This window comes from Hevea brasiliensis, chromosome 14 (genome assembly GCF_030052815.1).
Source record: "Hevea brasiliensis isolate MT/VB/25A 57/8 chromosome 14, ASM3005281v1, whole genome shotgun sequence".
Lineage (NCBI taxonomy): Eukaryota > Viridiplantae > Streptophyta > Magnoliopsida > Malpighiales > Euphorbiaceae > Hevea > Hevea brasiliensis.
This window is the reverse complement of record NC_079506.1, coordinates 89,514,415-89,533,789: the sequence shown is the minus strand read 5'-3', so window position 1 is coordinate 89,533,789 and position 19,375 is coordinate 89,514,415. Positions and strand designations below refer to the sequence as shown.

The following is a 19,375-nucleotide window of genomic DNA, read 5'->3' as shown; positions in this document are numbered from 1 at the left end:
CCCCATGTCGATTCTCAGGCCAAAAGCTAGCTAGGATATGAGCAAGGTACTTTTCTGAAGGTGACGGTTGAAAAAAAAAAGTAACCGTGACAAGAGAGAAGTATCAATTTCAAATAAAAAAAAAAACAAAAAAAGGGCATTTCTATCTCCCCTAAGAATTACAAAGAGTTATAATTGTTGTGCCTTGATAAATTAACCTTGTGTTTTGGTATGTATTGATTTTAAAATTTTATAAAACTTTAATTGTGTGAGCTTAATTGATTTCAAGCCTTTTGTTTTGTGTTTGAAAATTGTTGATAAATTGGTATAGTGTTGATGGAATTTATTGTGATGATTATTACCTTACTTGCCTCTTCTTTTAAACTTTTAATCTTTTATTAAAGAATGTTGTGATAGGATAAAGTTAAGGAACTTCTAAGTGGAGTTGATTGAGAGTTTAAGTCATGCTTGAGGACAAGCATGGAATAAGTGTGGGGGAATTTGATAAGTGCATAATTTATTAATTTTACTTCCATCATATTTAGTGTTTCTAGGGTAGCCTTATGCCTAATTCAGTTGATTAAAGTATAATTATTTATTAGGCATATGTTTAGAGAGTTATTGAAATAATTGTGTTAAATGGAGAAATTTTTAGCATTTGCATTAATTTGACTCTTGCTGTATTTTTCAGGGTTTTGGTAAGTTCCAGAGCATAGAAGTGTGGAAGAAAGCTTGAAAAGATTAAAGGATTGAGAAGCGTTGTTGATAAAAAGTACACGGGTCGTGTAAGCACAATCACGGACCCGTGTAACATTCTGCCAGAAGAAATCCAGAGAACCGAGGAAGAAACAAAGTACACGGGCCATGTAACTTGACCCGTGTAAGCTTCTGTGCGAATGCAAGACATACCCATTCAGCTCCAGTAAGTTACACGGCCCTGGGCCGTGTAGTGATACACGGGCCGTGTATCCGTCGACAATCAGTTTCCTGATTTTGCTCCAGTTACAGTTTTTTACAAAGAGAGAGACTCCTAACACCTCAGGGACTCTAAAAACCTAACCCTAGGCCATTTATTATAAATAGAAGAGGCAGCAGCCGACACAAGGGGATCAAACCTTTGTTCTCCATAGACGCTCTAAATTTCTTCAATTTTTTTCTTTAATTTTCTGTAAGCCATGAACATGAGTGGCTAAGTTTTTAATTCAGTTCAAGGGATTCAAGTTCTTTTGCATGATTTGTGAGATCAGATTCTTAATTTAATTTATGTCTTTTGAATATCTATTATTTTCTAATTTCATTGTCTTTGATCTATTGAATGATTTGCTAAAAATGCCTATTAGTTAATTGTTTGATGTGATCAATTGCTAGTTCATCTTCATAATCCGTAAATTTTGTGTAAGATTGAACATGAGTAGCAATTAGGTTTTATTAATTATGATCTCAGTTTTCGATAATAACCTAAAGAAATAATAGGCTGAATTAAATGATTTATGCTTCATAAATTGTTATTCAGTTTAACTACTTCCTATTCTTAAAGCAGTTATTAATTTGATTAGGATTGCTTAATACTAATTCAGTTAATAATTAGAGTCAACAAGAGTACTGGGCTCGAATTGATGAGTATAGGGAAGTTAGGGATTTTACCTCGCTGTTTGGTAAATCTATGTTAAATATTCAATAAGAGATAATTGTATTTCTTTTGTCTATGATTGAATCAATGCATTGGAATGCAAATTACCTTGGATTAAAGTTTGTTTAATTTGAGAGTTTTTTATTTAATTTTAGATCTTAATTTTAGATTTTTTTTTATTTCTTCTTTGGATTACGAATTACCTCCTCAACCTTTGTTTCTTTTTTCATTACACAAATGCACAAAATTTAATAATTCAGTCTCTAGCGTTCGGCCTGGATTTACCACTTACTACAGAAAATATTTCATAACTGGTAATTTTAGTTAATTTAATTTGATGGATTCGACAACCATCATAAACCATCAAGAAACTATTGCAGGTAGTGGCAAAGAAATATACAGGCCTAGACACGAAACTGAAACCAAAAGAAGTGCATTTTAGTAGGTAGATCCAATGATTTTTTCCCCTAATCTTGGCTGAGTGAACAGAAAATTCTTAATTAATTCACAGGTCAATTACATATGAAAGTTCCTCTTTTCTTGTCATCAATATTAGAAGAATTAGTTGTACTTATTCTCTGTGCATTGAATAAGTCCTCTTATTTCCAAAGGTGACTTCCTAATGACATTGGCAAAATCTTAAATCCTCTTCTTTCCCAAATGTGGTTCAGCACAATGCACAATGCATTAACTTCTTACCAACTCTGCCATTAAAGCTTATCTTCTGTAAATTAAACTCTAAGGAAACTTTTCATTATTGAAAAGAACAGTCCTTTTAAAGGGAATTTATTTTAATAAAAGATGGGACAAGAGACTTCAACTTAAGTCTTTATTATAATTAAGAGATACACCTATCCACAAGCTAAGTTCATGAAAATAGAAATATATGAGAAAGATTTTGGGCTTAATTCTTTTGGTAATGAGAGGAATCGTATAAGCAAACGAAATGGAAAAGAAAATAGCTTTTACAAAGACACAGCACCAGAAAACTTTGACAAGGAACCTTTCTGCTCTTCAATCAAATTTTTTTTTTATTTTTTTTTTATTTTGTGTTTGTATAACGAACTATTGGGTACCTTTTTCTTCTCAAAGATTGTCATAAGTCAATCAGAATTAAATAATAAAAAAATAACCCAATAATACATACCTATTTTGAGACTAATACATTCCCTTAAAGGAAAAAATTTTGAAATTACAGAAGATTCAAATTTAATTTTAAGACAGAAAGTCATGCCCTAATTAAACTTGAAAGGCTAGCGTACCTAATTAATAAAGAGAGATTAATGTTCTTGACTAGAAATTTTCCTTAGCTACTAAGACAATATGGTAATTGACAAAAATATTTGTTCTACATGCAATCCAATAAAAGGACTATATTAATCGTAAGATTCTCATTTTTTTTTCTTATTAATTAACATTAAAACAGCTTAGGGCATTTTCTCCTCTCTTTTGTGATTATTATTAGATTAATTAGTTAAATTATTATTATTAAAATAAAATATGTTTAAATAATTTTATTTTCTATATAGAATTTGTTTAGTTTTATTATTAGAGTTACTGTTGATAAAAATACTTCATTAAATATTAATTAAAGGTTATTAAAGAAATTAAATTTTTTTAGTAAAACTTTACAAATTCATATAAAATTTCAAATTTGTGAAGTATTGTAAATTTTATGAATTCAATACTTCATGTGTCATATAATTAAATAGCATGAAAATTCTAGAGGCATAGATTAAAATTCCTCATATACTATTAAATAGTTAGATGTTTAGGTTGACAAGTGTCCTAATTTCAACATCATAAACCCCTACTTCCTTTTTTAGTATCTCTCCAATGAAAATGTTGAGAAGTTTGTGGTTAGTCCTATTAAAATAGAATAAAAAAGGAAAGAAATTTTGTGGTTAGACCTAATAAATCTCTAGTATACACTATGATACTAATATTAGGATAAATTTTTGTAATTTTTCCTTAAATTTAAAAATGTAATATAAAACTCTTGAACTTTAAAATTTTACATAGTAAAATTCTTTTGGCACCCAATAGTCGGTTTATGCAATTTAAAGTGGTGGTAATATAAACAATTCACTTTCCTCCACGTGATAATAGTAAGACTAACTATTATTTCTTTGCATGTCAACTATGAAAGAATCTCAGTCATATGAAATAATAAACTACTAGATGTATAATAACTAATTAGAAGGACTTTGTCCCAAAAAATAACAGTAATTGTCCACGTAACCGCTACTCTGAATTATCCACATCAATATACTACTTATAAATCGAGGATTAGAAAGATTTTATTATGCAATATTTCAAAATTCAGAGAGTTTTATATTACATTTTTAATTTTAAATATTATTATTTTTTACAACCCTTAAAATTTAGAACAACTCTTAAAATTTATCTCTAATATTATCATAATTAATTTACCACCAACTAAGGTGGACTTTTTACACACAATTTTTACTAAGGAAATTTGATCTCAATTCTTGGTTTTGCTCCACAATCAACCTTAAGTAATTAACAACTTCTCCACCAACATGCATAATTAATTATATATTTATACCATATTCAAACTTTCTCCAAGCTAACTAATGATCTTGTTGACTTATATGCTTCTGATCTGAATGTGTCGGTGCATAATCATTTGTCCTCAAGATTTTAGAACTAATAAAAGGCTTCTAAGGTTAAATAATTGCCAATTTTTTGGGCATGCCCTGAAAATGAGGTAAAATTCAAAAGTTTTTAATCTAATCATATGCAAAAATAAGAACAATAGCCTCATCATACTTGTTTCCTCTTATAGACTGAAAATGATTAAGTGCACATCTTTTCCAATATGAATCTGTTTATTAATAGGATTACATTTAATTTTAGCACATGGGTAAAAATTTATATATTAATGCTTAAGAGTATTTATATATTAGGTAAAATTGTTATATTAATCTCTATATTTTAACTTAAAATTTATTATTTACTCTTTATTTTAACAAATATACTATTTAATCCTTTTTTAGTTTGTAAATTGGTTAGTCTCTGCTATTATTCTAAAGCAATTTTTTTAGTCGAGTTATTCAAAGGAGAACGAGTAGTTAGATGTCTAAATGTACAATAAAATGCTGGCCAAATCCCGAAATGTCAATCTTTTAGGAGATAATTAACCATTTAAAAATTTGAAGGGCTAGAACCCATTTGATTATTTCCTAATAAAACACTGTAATTATGATGCTTTGTTGAATTTCATCAATTAAAAGACTTGTGAAACAAGTGTTCAAACAAGTTATATTTCTTCTAGCTGGCCTACTGGGTGCAACAAGCTAACAACCCTTTTGGTGTTGAACTGAGTTTGCACCTGTAATTTGAACACTTGGCTTAATCAAAACCTAATAATCTCCCCTGGATCAAACCCTTAATTCTCTGTCTAATATTCCTATAAATAGAACTACACCTCAGCTCCCATTCTGCCAACTTCAACACTAGCTATACCATCACTGAAGCCAAAGAAAAAAGCTCTATAGATGGAGGCTTTTAGCCACATTATTTTTGCCAATCATCGTTCAAGTTCTTTACTCTTAGGCCTTTTCCTACTCATTGCTTCTGCGTTGTCCTTAGCCAATGCGGACAAGACTCATTACCATGATTTTGTTGTATGTCTCCTCCTTCATAATTCATTAACCTCAATTTCTCTTCTTCTTCTTCTTCTTCTTCTTCTTCTTCTTCTTCTTCTTCCCTATATACCATTAGATAGATACACATACTAAGCATTTAAATATTGGTGTAGATTCAAGCAACACCAGTGAAGAGGCTGTGCAAGACCCACAATGCCATCACTGTAAATGGGATGTTCCCTGGACCAACACTTGAAGTTAATAATGGAGACACTCTAGTTGTCTCTGTTGTCAATAAAGCTCAATACAATGTCACCATCCATTGGTAATTCTATGCATGCAAGAAACTTAGAAATCTATTTCTATATGCATACAACTTTTTCTCTTTATCGTTTTTTAAAATTTGATCTGACTCCGATTAGAGCTCAAGTTCAAGTACCGTTAATTGTTTTTAAGCACCCTTTTCTCTACATACACCAGCTTTGTTTACCTGGGTCATGCATGCATGTATGTTGAAAACAAATACCATGTTCTTGGTTTTAAATTATTCTTTTTATTATTTGATAATTTTTTCTTCCATTTTAGGCATGGTATAAGGCAAATGAGGACTGGATGGGCAGATGGGCCAGAATTTGTTACACAGTGCCCAATTAGGCCCGGAGGGAAATACACCTACAGGTTTACTATTCAGGGACAAGAGGGGACACTTTGGTGGCATGCTCATAGCTCTTGGCTTCGAGCTACTGTTTATGGAGCTCTAATCATCCATCCAAAAGAAGGATCTTCATACCCATTCACTAAGCCAAATCGTGAAAACCCAATTATTCTCGGTATATGTATATATATATATATATACATATATATAATTCTAAGCTAGCTAGGAGCTAGAGCAAAATGATATACATCATGACTAATGGTGATTACATATGTTGATGATAATGATCAGGTGAATGGTGGAATGCAAATCCCATTGATGTTATGAGGGAGGCAGCTAGAACAGGAGGAGCACCAAATGTTTCTGATGCTTATACCATTAATGGTCAACCTGGTGATCTTTACAACTGCTCCAGCCAAGGTGTGCTTAATTTCTGATAAACCAATCATTTCAAATTTTTTTTATTTCATTTTCATTGGGATATAAATTTAAAATATCATACTATTAAATCAAAGCTCTCAATGGTATGTCCAATCCTTTCGCTTTATTTACATTAATCTACAAAATCTGTTTTATCGTGCAGATACTGTAATTGTCCCTATAGACTCTGGCAACACCAACCTTCTCCGAATCATCAATGCTGCGATGCACCAGCCTCTTTTCTTCACTGTAGCCAACCACAAGCTTACAGTTGTTGGTGCTGATGCCTCCTACTTAAAACCCTTCACCACCACAGTCCTAATGCTAGGACCCGGCCAAACCATTGATGTTTTGATCTCCGGCAACCAACCATCTGCTCGGTACTACATGGCTGCACGTGCATACCAAAGTGCACAAAATGTACCATTTGACAATACTACAACTATTGCCATTCTTGAATACAGGTCTGCACCCTGTGCTGCCAAAAATTGTTCATCGAGCAGACCCATTATGCCTCCATTACCTGCATATAATGACACAGCAACTGTTACTGCTTTCAGTAATAGCTTCAGGAGTCGTAATAAAGTCTCAGTTCCAACTGACATTGATGAAAATTTATTCTTCGCTGTTGGTTTAGGACTCAACAGTTGTCCACCCAATTTTAATAAGTCTAGCCAGTGTCAAGGGCCCAATGGAACTCGCTTCACAGCAAGCATGAACAATGTATCCTTTCAAGTCCCATCCAATTTCTCTTTGTTGCAAGCTTATCAATTAGGAGTTCCAGGAGTTTTCACCACTGATTTCCCTGCTAGCCCACCTGTAAAATTTGATTACACTGGTAATGTGAGCCGCTCTCTCTGGCAACCAGTTAAAGGAACTAAGGTGTACAAATTGAAGTATGGTTCGAGGGTTCAGCTGGTGATACAAGGCACAAGTATTTTCACTTCAGAAAATCACCCAATTCACCTTCATGGATATGATTTCTATATCATTGCACAAGGGTTTGGAAATTTTAACCCCCAGAACGATACATCTAAATTTAACCTTGTTGATCCACCTCTTAGAAACACAGTTGCAGTACCTGTGAATGGATGGGCAGTCATCAGATTCGTAGCTGATAATCCAGGTAAAAAAAAAAAAAATACACTGCTCAAAATCATACAAAACTTTTATTCTCTGAAAAAAATTTGAATTATCTTTTTTTTTTTTTTAATAATAATAGGTGTCTGGCTATTGCACTGTCACTTGGATGTTCACACCTCCTGGGGGCTAGCCATGGCTTTCTTGGTAGAGAATGGAGTTGGAAAATTGCAGTCTATAGAGCCTCCTCCAGAAGATCTGCCTCCATGTTAATATCAATCATAAAAATGCTATCCATTACTGTTATTATTATTATTATTAAATGAAATAAATTAGCCCTGCAAATAAGGATTGTAATTTAAGTATGTGAGTTCAGTATTGTTTTCCCTGCATTTGGGGATAGTTTCTTGCTCTGTTTCCAGGTTATTTTTCATATATATATAAAAGTGGGTTTGAAAAATATGGTGCTGCAGATATAACACTGTGCACCGATTGATTTAAATATATAAACTTGCTATATATTTCTTGGACTCTCAGGATTTAATTCTCTTTTCATACAGCTAATGGTGAAAGAAGATTCTCCATTTGTTTCCAATGTTCTATCTGTTTCAGAAACCTGACTTGATCAGAATCTCATCAGATCAGGATTTTAGGATTATGTAAAACACAAATTAATAAAATCCTAATTGCAATCTATGAAACTTGAATCCCACATTATGAGACTTTGATATGAAATTTATGGATTCTCAAATCTCAATTATTTGCTTTTTGGGTTGGGACTGATATCAATTTTTTTATTTATATCTTGAAGAAACAGACCTTGCACAGCTCAAGTCATCTATATTGTACCCATCAGCTTTGGTCAAATAGTATTATAGTCGTTTTTAGGATTGTGATATTTCAATTTTAAACTCAGTAAAAACCCAATAAACCAAAAACAAAAATGCAATAGAGTAATGATGAATAGAAGAAAATACCTGCCTACACTGACTTAGTTTGTTGACTAAAGGCACATCGCTCATATGGCAAATCCAGGTTTAAATCCTCATTCTTCCAACGAAAAAAAAAAAAAAAAAAAAAAAACCTCCAAAATGTCCTGATGTTTTTGAAATGTTTATATTCTGCCTGCCCACCACTCCATGCCTTAGGCTATGCTCCATGCATTCATTATTAACTGCAAGTAATCTCCTTTTCATTGTATGGATTTCATCTCAAATAAACCATAATTTTCTCTATCAGAATCAATCATGCATGCATTTGATTTCTCTTTAAGCCTTCTGAACCTTCTTGGTTTACCAAATGGATCCACTTCCTGAGCTTTATGCAACATTGCAAAATCTAAGAAATGATGGTATTGGATTTCTTGAGATTGCTAATATATATGCATATATGTTCATACTCTTGAACTAGCTAATTTCATACATCTGGGATTTTATTATTGGGTTTTTTTTTTATTTTTTTAATTTAGTAATGATACATAATAAAACAGTTAATTCTCCATAAACTTCCAAAATAAAGGCCATTATTTTTGAAATAAAATTTTTATAATTTGGATTTTTATTTTTAATTTTAATTTAATTTATTTTCATTTTATTCAATGAGGACTCATTAATTTTGCATTTAACTAGTCTAGCTATATAGAGTTAGCATTGCATATGTTATATACAACGGTTACAATATAATGGTTGCAAATATATCGATTTCATTGTATACTTTTTTCAACAAAAATTCATACACTTGTATATATGCCAAGCCAAGCCAAGCCAAGCCAACTACTTCTTCAAAAGGGAAATCCTTAATTCAAAACTTTTCCTCTAGGGTGATATTGAAGAGATTTAATTCAGCATTAAAGAAGGATTTACTGGGTCTTTTATGATAGGGTTGGTACAAATTTATATGCTGAAACAATGCAAACAACATTATTTTTATGATCCATTCAAAAAGGGAACTTATGCACAACCACTAGTGGGTATGGAGAGTGCACATTTGATGTTACCCTTATATAAATCTGAAATGAAAAGTCTTCTGTTATTAATAAAATCCATGTTATGATGTGCCCTGTTTCCAAATTTGATTTTATTAGCTTGAATTATCTTTCGATTTCAAAAAGTCTTTGAAGTGATTTAAATTAAATATTTTATGAGATCTATGGTGATAGGAAAGGCTCAGTATAAATTTTGTAAAATTTATTTATTTCAGTAGAATGTGAAATATATAAAAAAAAAAAAACTTACTGTAATTACAAATTTAAAAAGTTTTGAAAAATTATAACTTGTTCTTCTATTATAATTAAACTTTTTGTTCATGTATTGTCTATTGATGAAGAATTTAAGCCGAACCACTTAAAATTGTATATATATATATATATTATAATCGTGTGAATTTTAAATTCAGATGGTTGAAGTGTAGGGTTTAACTAATGGTTTTATTAATTTTATATTATCTTCGTCCCATTTCAAATAATGTTTACAATTTTTTTAATTCCACTTTATTCACCTTTTTAAAAAATTAAAAAAAAATATTAATTATTTTTTTCGGACATTTGTCTATTTTGTTCCTAATTTATTTCTCTTTCTATCATTTTCTCTATCTTAATTAAATATAAGGATATTTTAATTAATTATTAGTATTTTTTTTTATAAAAATGAGATTATCTAATTATTTTTTTAATTTTTACGCAAAAACCTTAAAAATTACAGGAGTGGCTTGCAATTGTGAAATTCCAATAAATGCATCAACAGAAAGGGATAATCAACACTGATTTTACTTTGATATGAGGCAAAGGGGAGATAAGAGTATGAAATCTTTTAGATCCACACTCTTGCATGACATTGAAATTAATGATGGTATTAAAGTTGCATAAGTTTGAAACCATTCATAACTATCAAAGAAAATGGAAACCCAAGAAAAAGCAAGAACCATGCGCAATATATAATAATAAAAAAAAAAGAAAAGAAAAAGAAAAAGAAAAGTGGATGATAAACAAATTGAAAGAGCAAGAATACTTTGACAAAGAACCTATTACTCTTCAATTAGCCTTTCATTTTCCATTAAATTGCCTACACATATGCTTTTTAATTTCCCCTTTATATACCAAGATTCTTGAAAGTCAATTAACCAAAATATGTTACTTGTTCATCTTTCAATTTCCAAATCAGATCTCTATCTCACTGCTTGACATGCTTCCCTCGACAGAGACTAAAATCATCAGTCTCCATATTTCCATTTTGGGCTTGCTTAGCTCTGTTCCTTCATTTAGTTGCCATCCGTTTAACAATAACAGAAGACGACCCTACATTTGCTTTTATCATAGATTTTATGGTTAAATTACATAAATATTGTGTTTCCTTTTTTTTTTTTTTATTATTGTAATTATGTGTGCCTCAGAGTTATATATACGTCCTAATAACCCAAACTTTACCAATGTGTTGAACACTTGCATCTCTTTCACTGGATAAAATGTTTCCATGAATGTCTTATTGCGCCCCAAGACTGAGGGCCCTAAGATTATCCCAACCTGTTTAGGAAAGTGATCAATCTATGTTAATTAAAGAAATGTGTTTCTGGTTCGATAAATATGCAAGTATGTGGTTCATTCAAGTAGTAAAAAAAGATATTATCCCACAGAGATTTGATGCTTGAGTACTAAACTGTAAAAGTTACAATTATTTGGGCTAACAATAATAAAACCTATCAAAATTAAAGGATGGGATACAATAATTTAAATTGAAATATAAAGAAATAAGTAATAAGACAAGTAATTTAATCTTTAAACAGTATACTAAATCACTAAATTATCAGCAAGTAAGTAAAAACGAAATTAATTGATGGCAAAAATGATTTCAGAGTTGAGATTTATGAAATAAATTTTATTGAGATTTGGATTGGTAAAACCAAGTTTAAGGAAAGTACAAGTTTAAAGAAAATTGATTCTGATATTCTTTAATTGCTTTTTCAAGCAAATTAAAGAGTACTTTAAAGGAAGCTAAATCTCATTCTCATGCGATATTTAATTACCTAAAACCCTTTAAGCACTTTAACTAACTTAAAATTTCTTTTAATCCACTAGTTTATCTATAATACTAGGTGATTAAGTTTAATATCTTGATTATCGATTAAAGATTTTCAAGATTATCTATAAAATTTCTCTTAATCCCATTCTCATGCATGCCCTTTAACACGGGACATTTTCGGGTCCTTAAAAATCTCGGCTAGCATGTTTCTTTAGGCATATTTTATTCACTTTTTCTTACCACTTTAAACTTTCAAATCATCTTGAATTTCTCTCATGTGTACCTTTCTGCCTTTAAATCATATTAAAACCTATTAAAACATCAAAAAATCCAAAAATCAAATGTAATGCAACTAAAATTAATAAATTAACTAAAATAAAGATTAAAAATATGAAATTACTAAATTAAAAGGGTAAAATGGATACAAAACTATCCTAAAATACCTATATAAAGTGAGTTTATCAGATTCCCCTTTAAATTAGAACAATTTTAAAATATAATTGTCATACAACAATTTCATTATAACCAATGATTATAGACAGCCTCGTGGGTTTTTTTTTTTTTTTTGATAAGCAAAAGAATTTTATCAGAAAAACCAGTAAAAGCCTAATAGGGAGGAAACAAAGAAAAACTGAACAACCAAAGGTTACAATAGAAAGTATCACCAAAAACAGGGCAATCCAAGCTCAAAATAAAGCTAAGAAACACAAAATGATTCCGTGCTCTGGAAGCACCAAACAGAAGTTCATCTGCAATGACTCTGAAATGCTCTGCTCCATGTTGAGAATACAAAAAACTGACGAAGGCTTCATAGAGAGTAGATCAAATTGATTCTAGAGAGACTGAACATAAAAAAGCACAACCAGCAATATTGCCATTCCCAATTTCTTAAACAACCTAGGACCAAGACCTGTATGAGCCTTAGATAGTCAAAGATATTCTCTCTTCTTACCAGCGATAGCTTTGACCACCATGATTGATTATCTTCAGCGGTACAACTTGTTTCACCTTTTCTTCCATCACTATGGTATCTACAAGGGCAAAAAAAACTTCCCATTGTGACCTGTATGAGTCTCGAGTTATATATGCCTATGTTGCATGAATCGAGTGAATTTAAGATCGGAAATTGTCTAAGCATTAAACTCTCAACTCCACCAATAATCATCTATTCTTTTTCTTTTCTAGAGAAAAGATTTAACCTTTACAAACTATACAAATTATTCTTGAAAAATTAAGCTGATAACATAAACAAGAAAATTAACATGTATAACTTTGAGTTATTATATGATTTAATTATCAAGTATTTATTTCCTAATACATTTTATTAATTAGGAATTCAACCATTCACTTTGTTGGAAAATAAGAAGAAAAGAGAGAAAATATGCATTTGCATACAACACATTTGTGTATTTGGCTTTGAATTTGAAAGCAACAGATATGGCAATTAAACTTAGAATTTAATAGTAAATAATAATAATAATAATAACCTTACCAAAACATTGCAGACAAACTCTGGTTGTTTTAAAGGCTTAAGAACAAAGTGAATAAGCCGGGATAAAATGAAAGCCAAGATGATTTGAGCCATAAAGACCGGAAAGATGAACTTGACAGGATGATTATCCTTATTAAAAATACTATGGCCTTGAATTTCTTCTTTATATGAGAAGCAAACTGTCTCATGAATTGTCCCATGTGTTATTTTTTGTGGCTTGAATTTTAGATATATTTTTTTCATGGACCCGAATTGTGACTCGATTCGAAAGTTTTCACTTTGCGACCCAATTGGGATAAAAAGTGAGATCTGTGGTAGTAGTGGAGGGTAACGGCCTATGAAAGCCCACCACTGATCTCCTTGGGAGTGTGGGGTCAACACATCGGCGGTATGGACCAGAATATTGTAATATTCTATCCTTTATGGTAAAGTTGTGAGATATTCGGAAAACACATTGGGGTTAGGGATTTGAGAGTTCTGATTGATTGTATCTTACTATTTTCATTATAGTGGAACCTTTTTTCTATTGTCTTGTCCGTGGACGTAGACCTTACGATTGAACTACGTTAAATCCTGTGTTATTCTTCTTCTCTTTTTAATACTGTAGGATTGTGTGATTTGTGCTTGTTATAACACTATGTTTGGCATAAATTGGCTGACCAGTAAAAGAACTTGACATCCTACCCAATCTAAGTATCCTAGGAAATAATTAATCAAAGAGATCAGGATTGAGAGGATCGTGAGTTTAAAACTGATTGAGAGGTTTTCGAGTTCGGACCGAAGTCCGAACTCAGTTCTCCAAAATAAAAACGATTGTGAAGTTTCAAATTTGAATAGAAAACGAATGTTGTTAGGTTTATGGTTGTGTGAGATGCATTTTAAGTTAAAAGCCTACTGACTGAAGAAATGAAAGCTATAAAAGGAAGCAAGAACAGCTATCATGTTTTCAAATGACAGATTATTCAATTCCCAGGAAAAGATAATGACAATTTTATCTTTTGACAATGTGGTGATTTGTTTCTTTGGCAAGGAAATTTCTTTTTTCATCCCTCATTTACCAGAGATAATTTTTTTCCTTAGAGAATTTATTATGTTTAGATTGTTTTAGAGGCACTATGGGCATAATGGGTTATACAGTGAGAGGTAATTTTCTCCCTTTTTCATCATAAAAATGAAAAATCTTAAAATAAATAAATAGAGAAACTTGATAATTTTTTAGATTTTCTTTAATTAAGACCATAACCTAAATTGCCTTTTTCTATAAATATTTATTTATTTATTTTCATTTGACTTTATTTCAATTCAAAAATTTAATAATTTTTTCTATACAGTTACTTTTAGAACTTGAAATTAAGAACTCACAAGTTTAAAGACAACTTCAATAGGTCATTAGTCAAATTTCATAATTTTAAAGACAATTCTAATATTATTAAGATAAAATTTATTACTAAAATCTAAGTAGTACGTACAAATATTCATTTAAGTAGCTGAATAAATATTTGTAAACCTATAAGGATTGTACAGATTATGGAGCCTAGCTCCTCCATTTGATCTGCCTTTATGCTAAGATTGGTTAAAAAAAAAAAAGGAATCCATCAATAAAAAGGTTTCTATATATTTTCCCCCTCCATAGTATTCATTACTTCTGTGTTGACTTTCTATTCGTTTAGAAACATACTCTTTTTTTTCTATTTTTATTTGTTAATTTTTAAAAATTATTTTATTCAAAATTATCTATCATTTTGAAAAGATTAAAGGGCATTAATTAGCTTTTCTTTTTAATTTTACCCTTATTTATATTGAATATAATAACTTTTTTTTTTTACAATTTTCTAAAATTTATCTTATCACTTCTCTCTTTCTCTCTTAATTAGGTGAGATAAAAGAATAATTTAGTTAAATTAAAGATTGTTTTATTATAATTTAGATAATTTAATTACTTTCTTAATTATTGTGTAAAAATTTTAAAATACATATAAAAGTGTACAGAGTGAATAGTTATTATCCTCATACTTTTACTTTATTTTGAAAAATTAGAGAAGGGTTTAGAACAGATATGATGCCTTTTGCAACATTAATTAGTCATCATCTTATTTGATAAAATGGCCACATAGTTCTTTGTTTTAATTACTTTTAATAATACATTCTTTTTTATCAATGAGTTTATTACTCGGTGATGCTAAATCATTTATAAGATTGTGAGATTTAAAATTTAAATTTTAATCAAAATTAATTTAAAAAAAAATACTCTCTTCTTGAAGTGTAATTTCTTCTTTATTAACACATTTAAAATAATAAATGAAGAAAGAAAAAAAATATGCAAGAGCAATATAACTAAAAAAGAAAAATTAGACTAATTAACTTAAAAAATTCAAAAAATTTAAAATATAATACATTCGTGGATACTTGAAGAATTAAAATATTTAAAATATAGGAGATGTCTAAATCAATTTCATAGGCATCTCAATAAGTTCATAATGGATTTAAATGCAATCTTATATGCTAATCAAAAGTAGTTTAATTGGTGTTTTTACACTTTCAAGGTATGGAGAGTGAAAATTTCAAGTTCGAATCTTCTTATCTATCTTTTTTAAGATTATCTATCTTTACGATGAGAAGAGAGAAGGTTATCTTTTATTGTATGGTCTATCAATTATAACGATCATTGCGTCTTTATTGGAGAAAAAAAAAAAGACACATCCTATATATAGAATTGGAGCTTTAACTTTTTTTTTTTAACAAAATAACTGTTAAATAAAAAAATTTAAATTCTTATATATGGATATTTGACTATAGACTCTTTCAATTAATATAAATTTGATATTTTCTGCTGGTAGTTAATTGACTAGTTCTAAACTTTAATGCTAAAACATTCCCTCAACAAATAAATAAATAAAGTCAAGTCAAAAACTTCTCCAGGAGATTTATTTGGAACCCATAACTGAATGAAACCTAAAGCAATTTTAAGTAATATTCAACAAAAGTTCTCCTAACCTCCTTCCCTAACGGCAGCCAAAGAAGGTCGAGAACTATTTTAGCCTTATATTGGTTTCAACCTCCTACTTAGAAAGCTGTTATCATAAGGATCAAAATGGAATTCTTATGATAAAAATTTCATTTCACAACTCATTCTTTCTTAGAAATTATTGACTACTAACGAACAATCAATAATCCATCAATACAACAACTCAATCCAGTTCTTTATATCGAGGATGGTTCAACATCATGCTCATAAATTTTCAATTTATAAATTTCTCCATTTTTCTTATACCTCGATCAGATCACCTTTCTCCTTCTAGCTTCTTTGTACCTTCTTCCCCACCAACCGAAAAAAATTATCCTCTGAAAAATATATTAGCTGCCCAATATGTACCCTCAGTATGGCAAACCAATCATTGTTGTTGATGGTAACTTTACAACAATTTACCCTACAGTGTGCTTCACACAAGATGATAAAAGATTGACCCATAGCATATTTCATAAACAAAATCCCTTAGATTTTGCATTTCCTGTGTTGATGCTTCAAATCATCTCGGCTTTCTTCTTGTCCCGTTTGATATACTTCGTTCTCAGACCTTTAAGACAACCGAAAATGGTGTGCAACATCTTGGTAATTAAGAATTTCCCATATCCTAAATTGCTTTCTTTTTTGTTGTGTTTATTTGCAATTAATGTTATTAAAACTATTAATTAATTAATTTTCTCTCATAGGCTGGCATTATCTTGGGACCATCTGTTCTAGGTCACAATGAGGCATTCTTGGAGACATTTTTTCCAGAAAATGAGATGTTGATTTTTAATATAATTTCAAGGTTGGGGACAGCATACTTAATCTTTCTTATTTCTGTGAAAACCAACACAGATATGTTGCTAAAGTCGACGAGGAAAATCTGGACTCTTGGTGTATCTAGCTACCTTGCCCCTCTACTAGTCAGCGTAATCTTCGGTTTACTGATGAGACAACAATTTAATAATTGCGTTAATGAATCAAAAATGCTTTTTGTGAGTGCTTCATTATCAGTTACATATTTCCCAGTTGTTGCGCAGTTCATTGAAGAATTAGACCTTTTAACTACTGAGTTTGGACTACTTACCTTGTCCTCTTCCATGCTTATTCAAATGATGAGCATTTCCACATTCATCATTGGAGTCACTTCAACGCGGGAAACTTACATGATGTCATTTGCATATTTTCTTGGAGTATGTGGAACCGTGGTTGTTGCCGTCTTTATTATAAGGCCAGTGGTACAAGAAATTATCAATAGAACGCCTGAGGGGAAATCAATACATGAATTTTTTGTCATAGCAATTCTTATTGGGACATTAATCATGGCATTCGTTACCGATTATTTATGGATGGACTTTCTTTTAGGAGCTTTCCTTATGGGGTTGATCATACCAGACGGACCACCTCTCGGTTCCATATTGGTAGAGAAATCTGAACTCATGATCAATGAATTTTTTCTGCCTATATTCTATGTTCATATTGGGTATCAAACAGATGTGTATTCATTAAAGAACATAGATTCAGTAACTGCAATATTGCTTCTTATTTCTGTGATTTTTATGACCAAGATGCTGGGGACTTTGTTGGCCTCGATATATCTCAAAATAAGATTTCAAGATGCTATTTTTTTGGCCCTTATTTTGAACTTTAAGGGTGTGATGGACTGGGTCAGTTTCCAGAGATTTCTAGTGTTGAATGTAAGTATATTTTTTAGAATTCGAATCTTACTGTCCTCTTTTACTAATTAATTATATAAGTTTCATAAGCATGCTTTAATTAACTTGTTTTTTATATGCAGATTTTGGGCAAGCAGTGTTTTACTGTCTTAGTGCTATTCAACCTTGTTTTCATTGCTGCCTTTTACCCTGTGATACATATCTTTTATAACCCTCGTGCTAGACTCGCTGGACCATATTCTAAAACAAAATGCACAAGAGCACTCCAATCAACCCCTCAAGAAGCGGAATTACGTGCTATTACATGCATTTATGAAGAAGATAATGTCCCTGGCATGCTTGCTTTACTGGAAGCAGTTAACCCGAAAGCAGCTATTAGTCCTTTATGTGCATATGTGATCCATGTGATCGAGCTTGTTGGTCGAACTGCTCCAATATTAATGCCTTACAAGAGTGATGACAAGGATTTAGGACATAATAGTTCGTCGTCTTCCTCCTCTAGGATTATGCATGCTTTTATAAATTACGCCAACAACACGCTCGGTCATGTGACAATACAACCATTCAGTATGGTTGCTCCATTCAGGACCATGCACAACTTTGTCTGCAATCTTGCCGAGGATAGACATGTTCCTTTCATTATTGTTCCTTTCCATGAAAAACAAATGCCTACAGATTACGTTGTACAACAAACCCTAATCCAAGATTTTAATGTTCAGCTTCAAGAACATGCTCCTTGCACCGTTGGAATCTTATTAGACAGAGGATTGCGTTGTCAAATCAAGTTATTAGATAACTTCTCTTGCAAAGTTGCTGTGTTCTTCGTTGGCGGTGTTGATGATCGCGAGGCCTTAGCACTTGCAACAAGGATGTCAGCAAATCCTAATGTGAACATCACCATGTTGAGAATTAAGTACTCCACAAATGATCACAAGGGCATAAAAATTATTGAGAGCCAGTTGGATGATCTTTTGGTTAACGAATTTTTGGAGAAAAATGTTAACAATAATCGAGTTGTCATTCGTGAGGAGGTAGTAAACAATAGCTTACAAATGCTGAAGGTGATTCATTCTTTGAAGAACAAGCATGACTTTGTTATGGTGGGAAAGAAATCGGGTGCTACTCAATTTGAGCAGGAAATGATGGAATGGGTTAAATATCCAGAGTTGGGCGCTATTGGTGATCTTCTTGCTTCACCTGATTTTTGTGACAAAAAGATGTCGGTGTTAGCATTGCAACATTGTAAGAAAAGAGCGTTAGATGATTAATTTGAGACTCTCAATTCTCAAATTTATTTTTTTATTTTTTTATTTTTGCTTTTGCAACCGTTGAAATTATGATAGAACCTTGAATTGACAGTAGATTATGTAAATTCACACATAAATTTAATTTTTTTTCTTTTTTTTTATTTGAGTAATTAATTTCAATCCTATTTAAACAAAGAAATGATAGGATGAGTCATATCCATAGTTGAAAGTATGAACATCCGCTTCTATATTTAAGCTTTAAAATTTTCATATTATAAATTACCCTTGTCTTTAAATAAATATAATTTTTGTCTAAACTCGATATATTATAAATTTAAAAAAAAAATAAATATACAAGACTCTAAATCTCATTCTTATGTTTTGACTTCATGATATATATATATATATATATATATATATATATATATATATATATATATATATATATATATATATATATATATATATATATATATATATATATATTGTCAGAAATAGAATATACACATACACGAATTAGTGACAAAAATAAAATATCTTTTAAAATTATAATAATTTTATATAA

General features: G+C 30.7%; 2 protein-coding genes across 2 annotated transcripts; both read left to right on the top strand.

Moving 5' to 3' along the window:
- Positions 1-4,939: 4,939 nt before the first annotated feature.
- Positions 4,940-7,750, top strand: LOC110633516 (laccase-12-like). The gene is made up of 6 exons (XM_021782147.2): positions 4,940-5,259; positions 5,394-5,545; positions 5,806-6,050; positions 6,167-6,295; positions 6,459-7,421; positions 7,518-7,750. Exons 1-6 carry the CDS (start codon positions 5,131-5,133, stop codon positions 7,646-7,648), a joined length of 1,749 nt encoding a protein of 582 aa, XP_021637839.2. The 5' UTR covers positions 4,940-5,130; the 3' UTR covers positions 7,649-7,750.
- An 8,722-nt stretch (positions 7,751-16,472) lies between these two features.
- LOC110633517 (cation/H(+) antiporter 15-like) lies at positions 16,473-18,914 on the top strand. The gene is made up of 3 exons (XM_021782148.2): positions 16,473-16,490; positions 16,592-17,584; positions 17,686-18,914. The coding sequence occupies exons 1-3, from the start codon at positions 16,473-16,475 to the stop codon at positions 18,829-18,831; spliced, it is 2,157 nt and encodes a 718-aa protein (XP_021637840.2). The 3' UTR covers positions 18,832-18,914.
- The last annotated feature ends 461 nt before the right edge of the window (positions 18,915-19,375 follow it).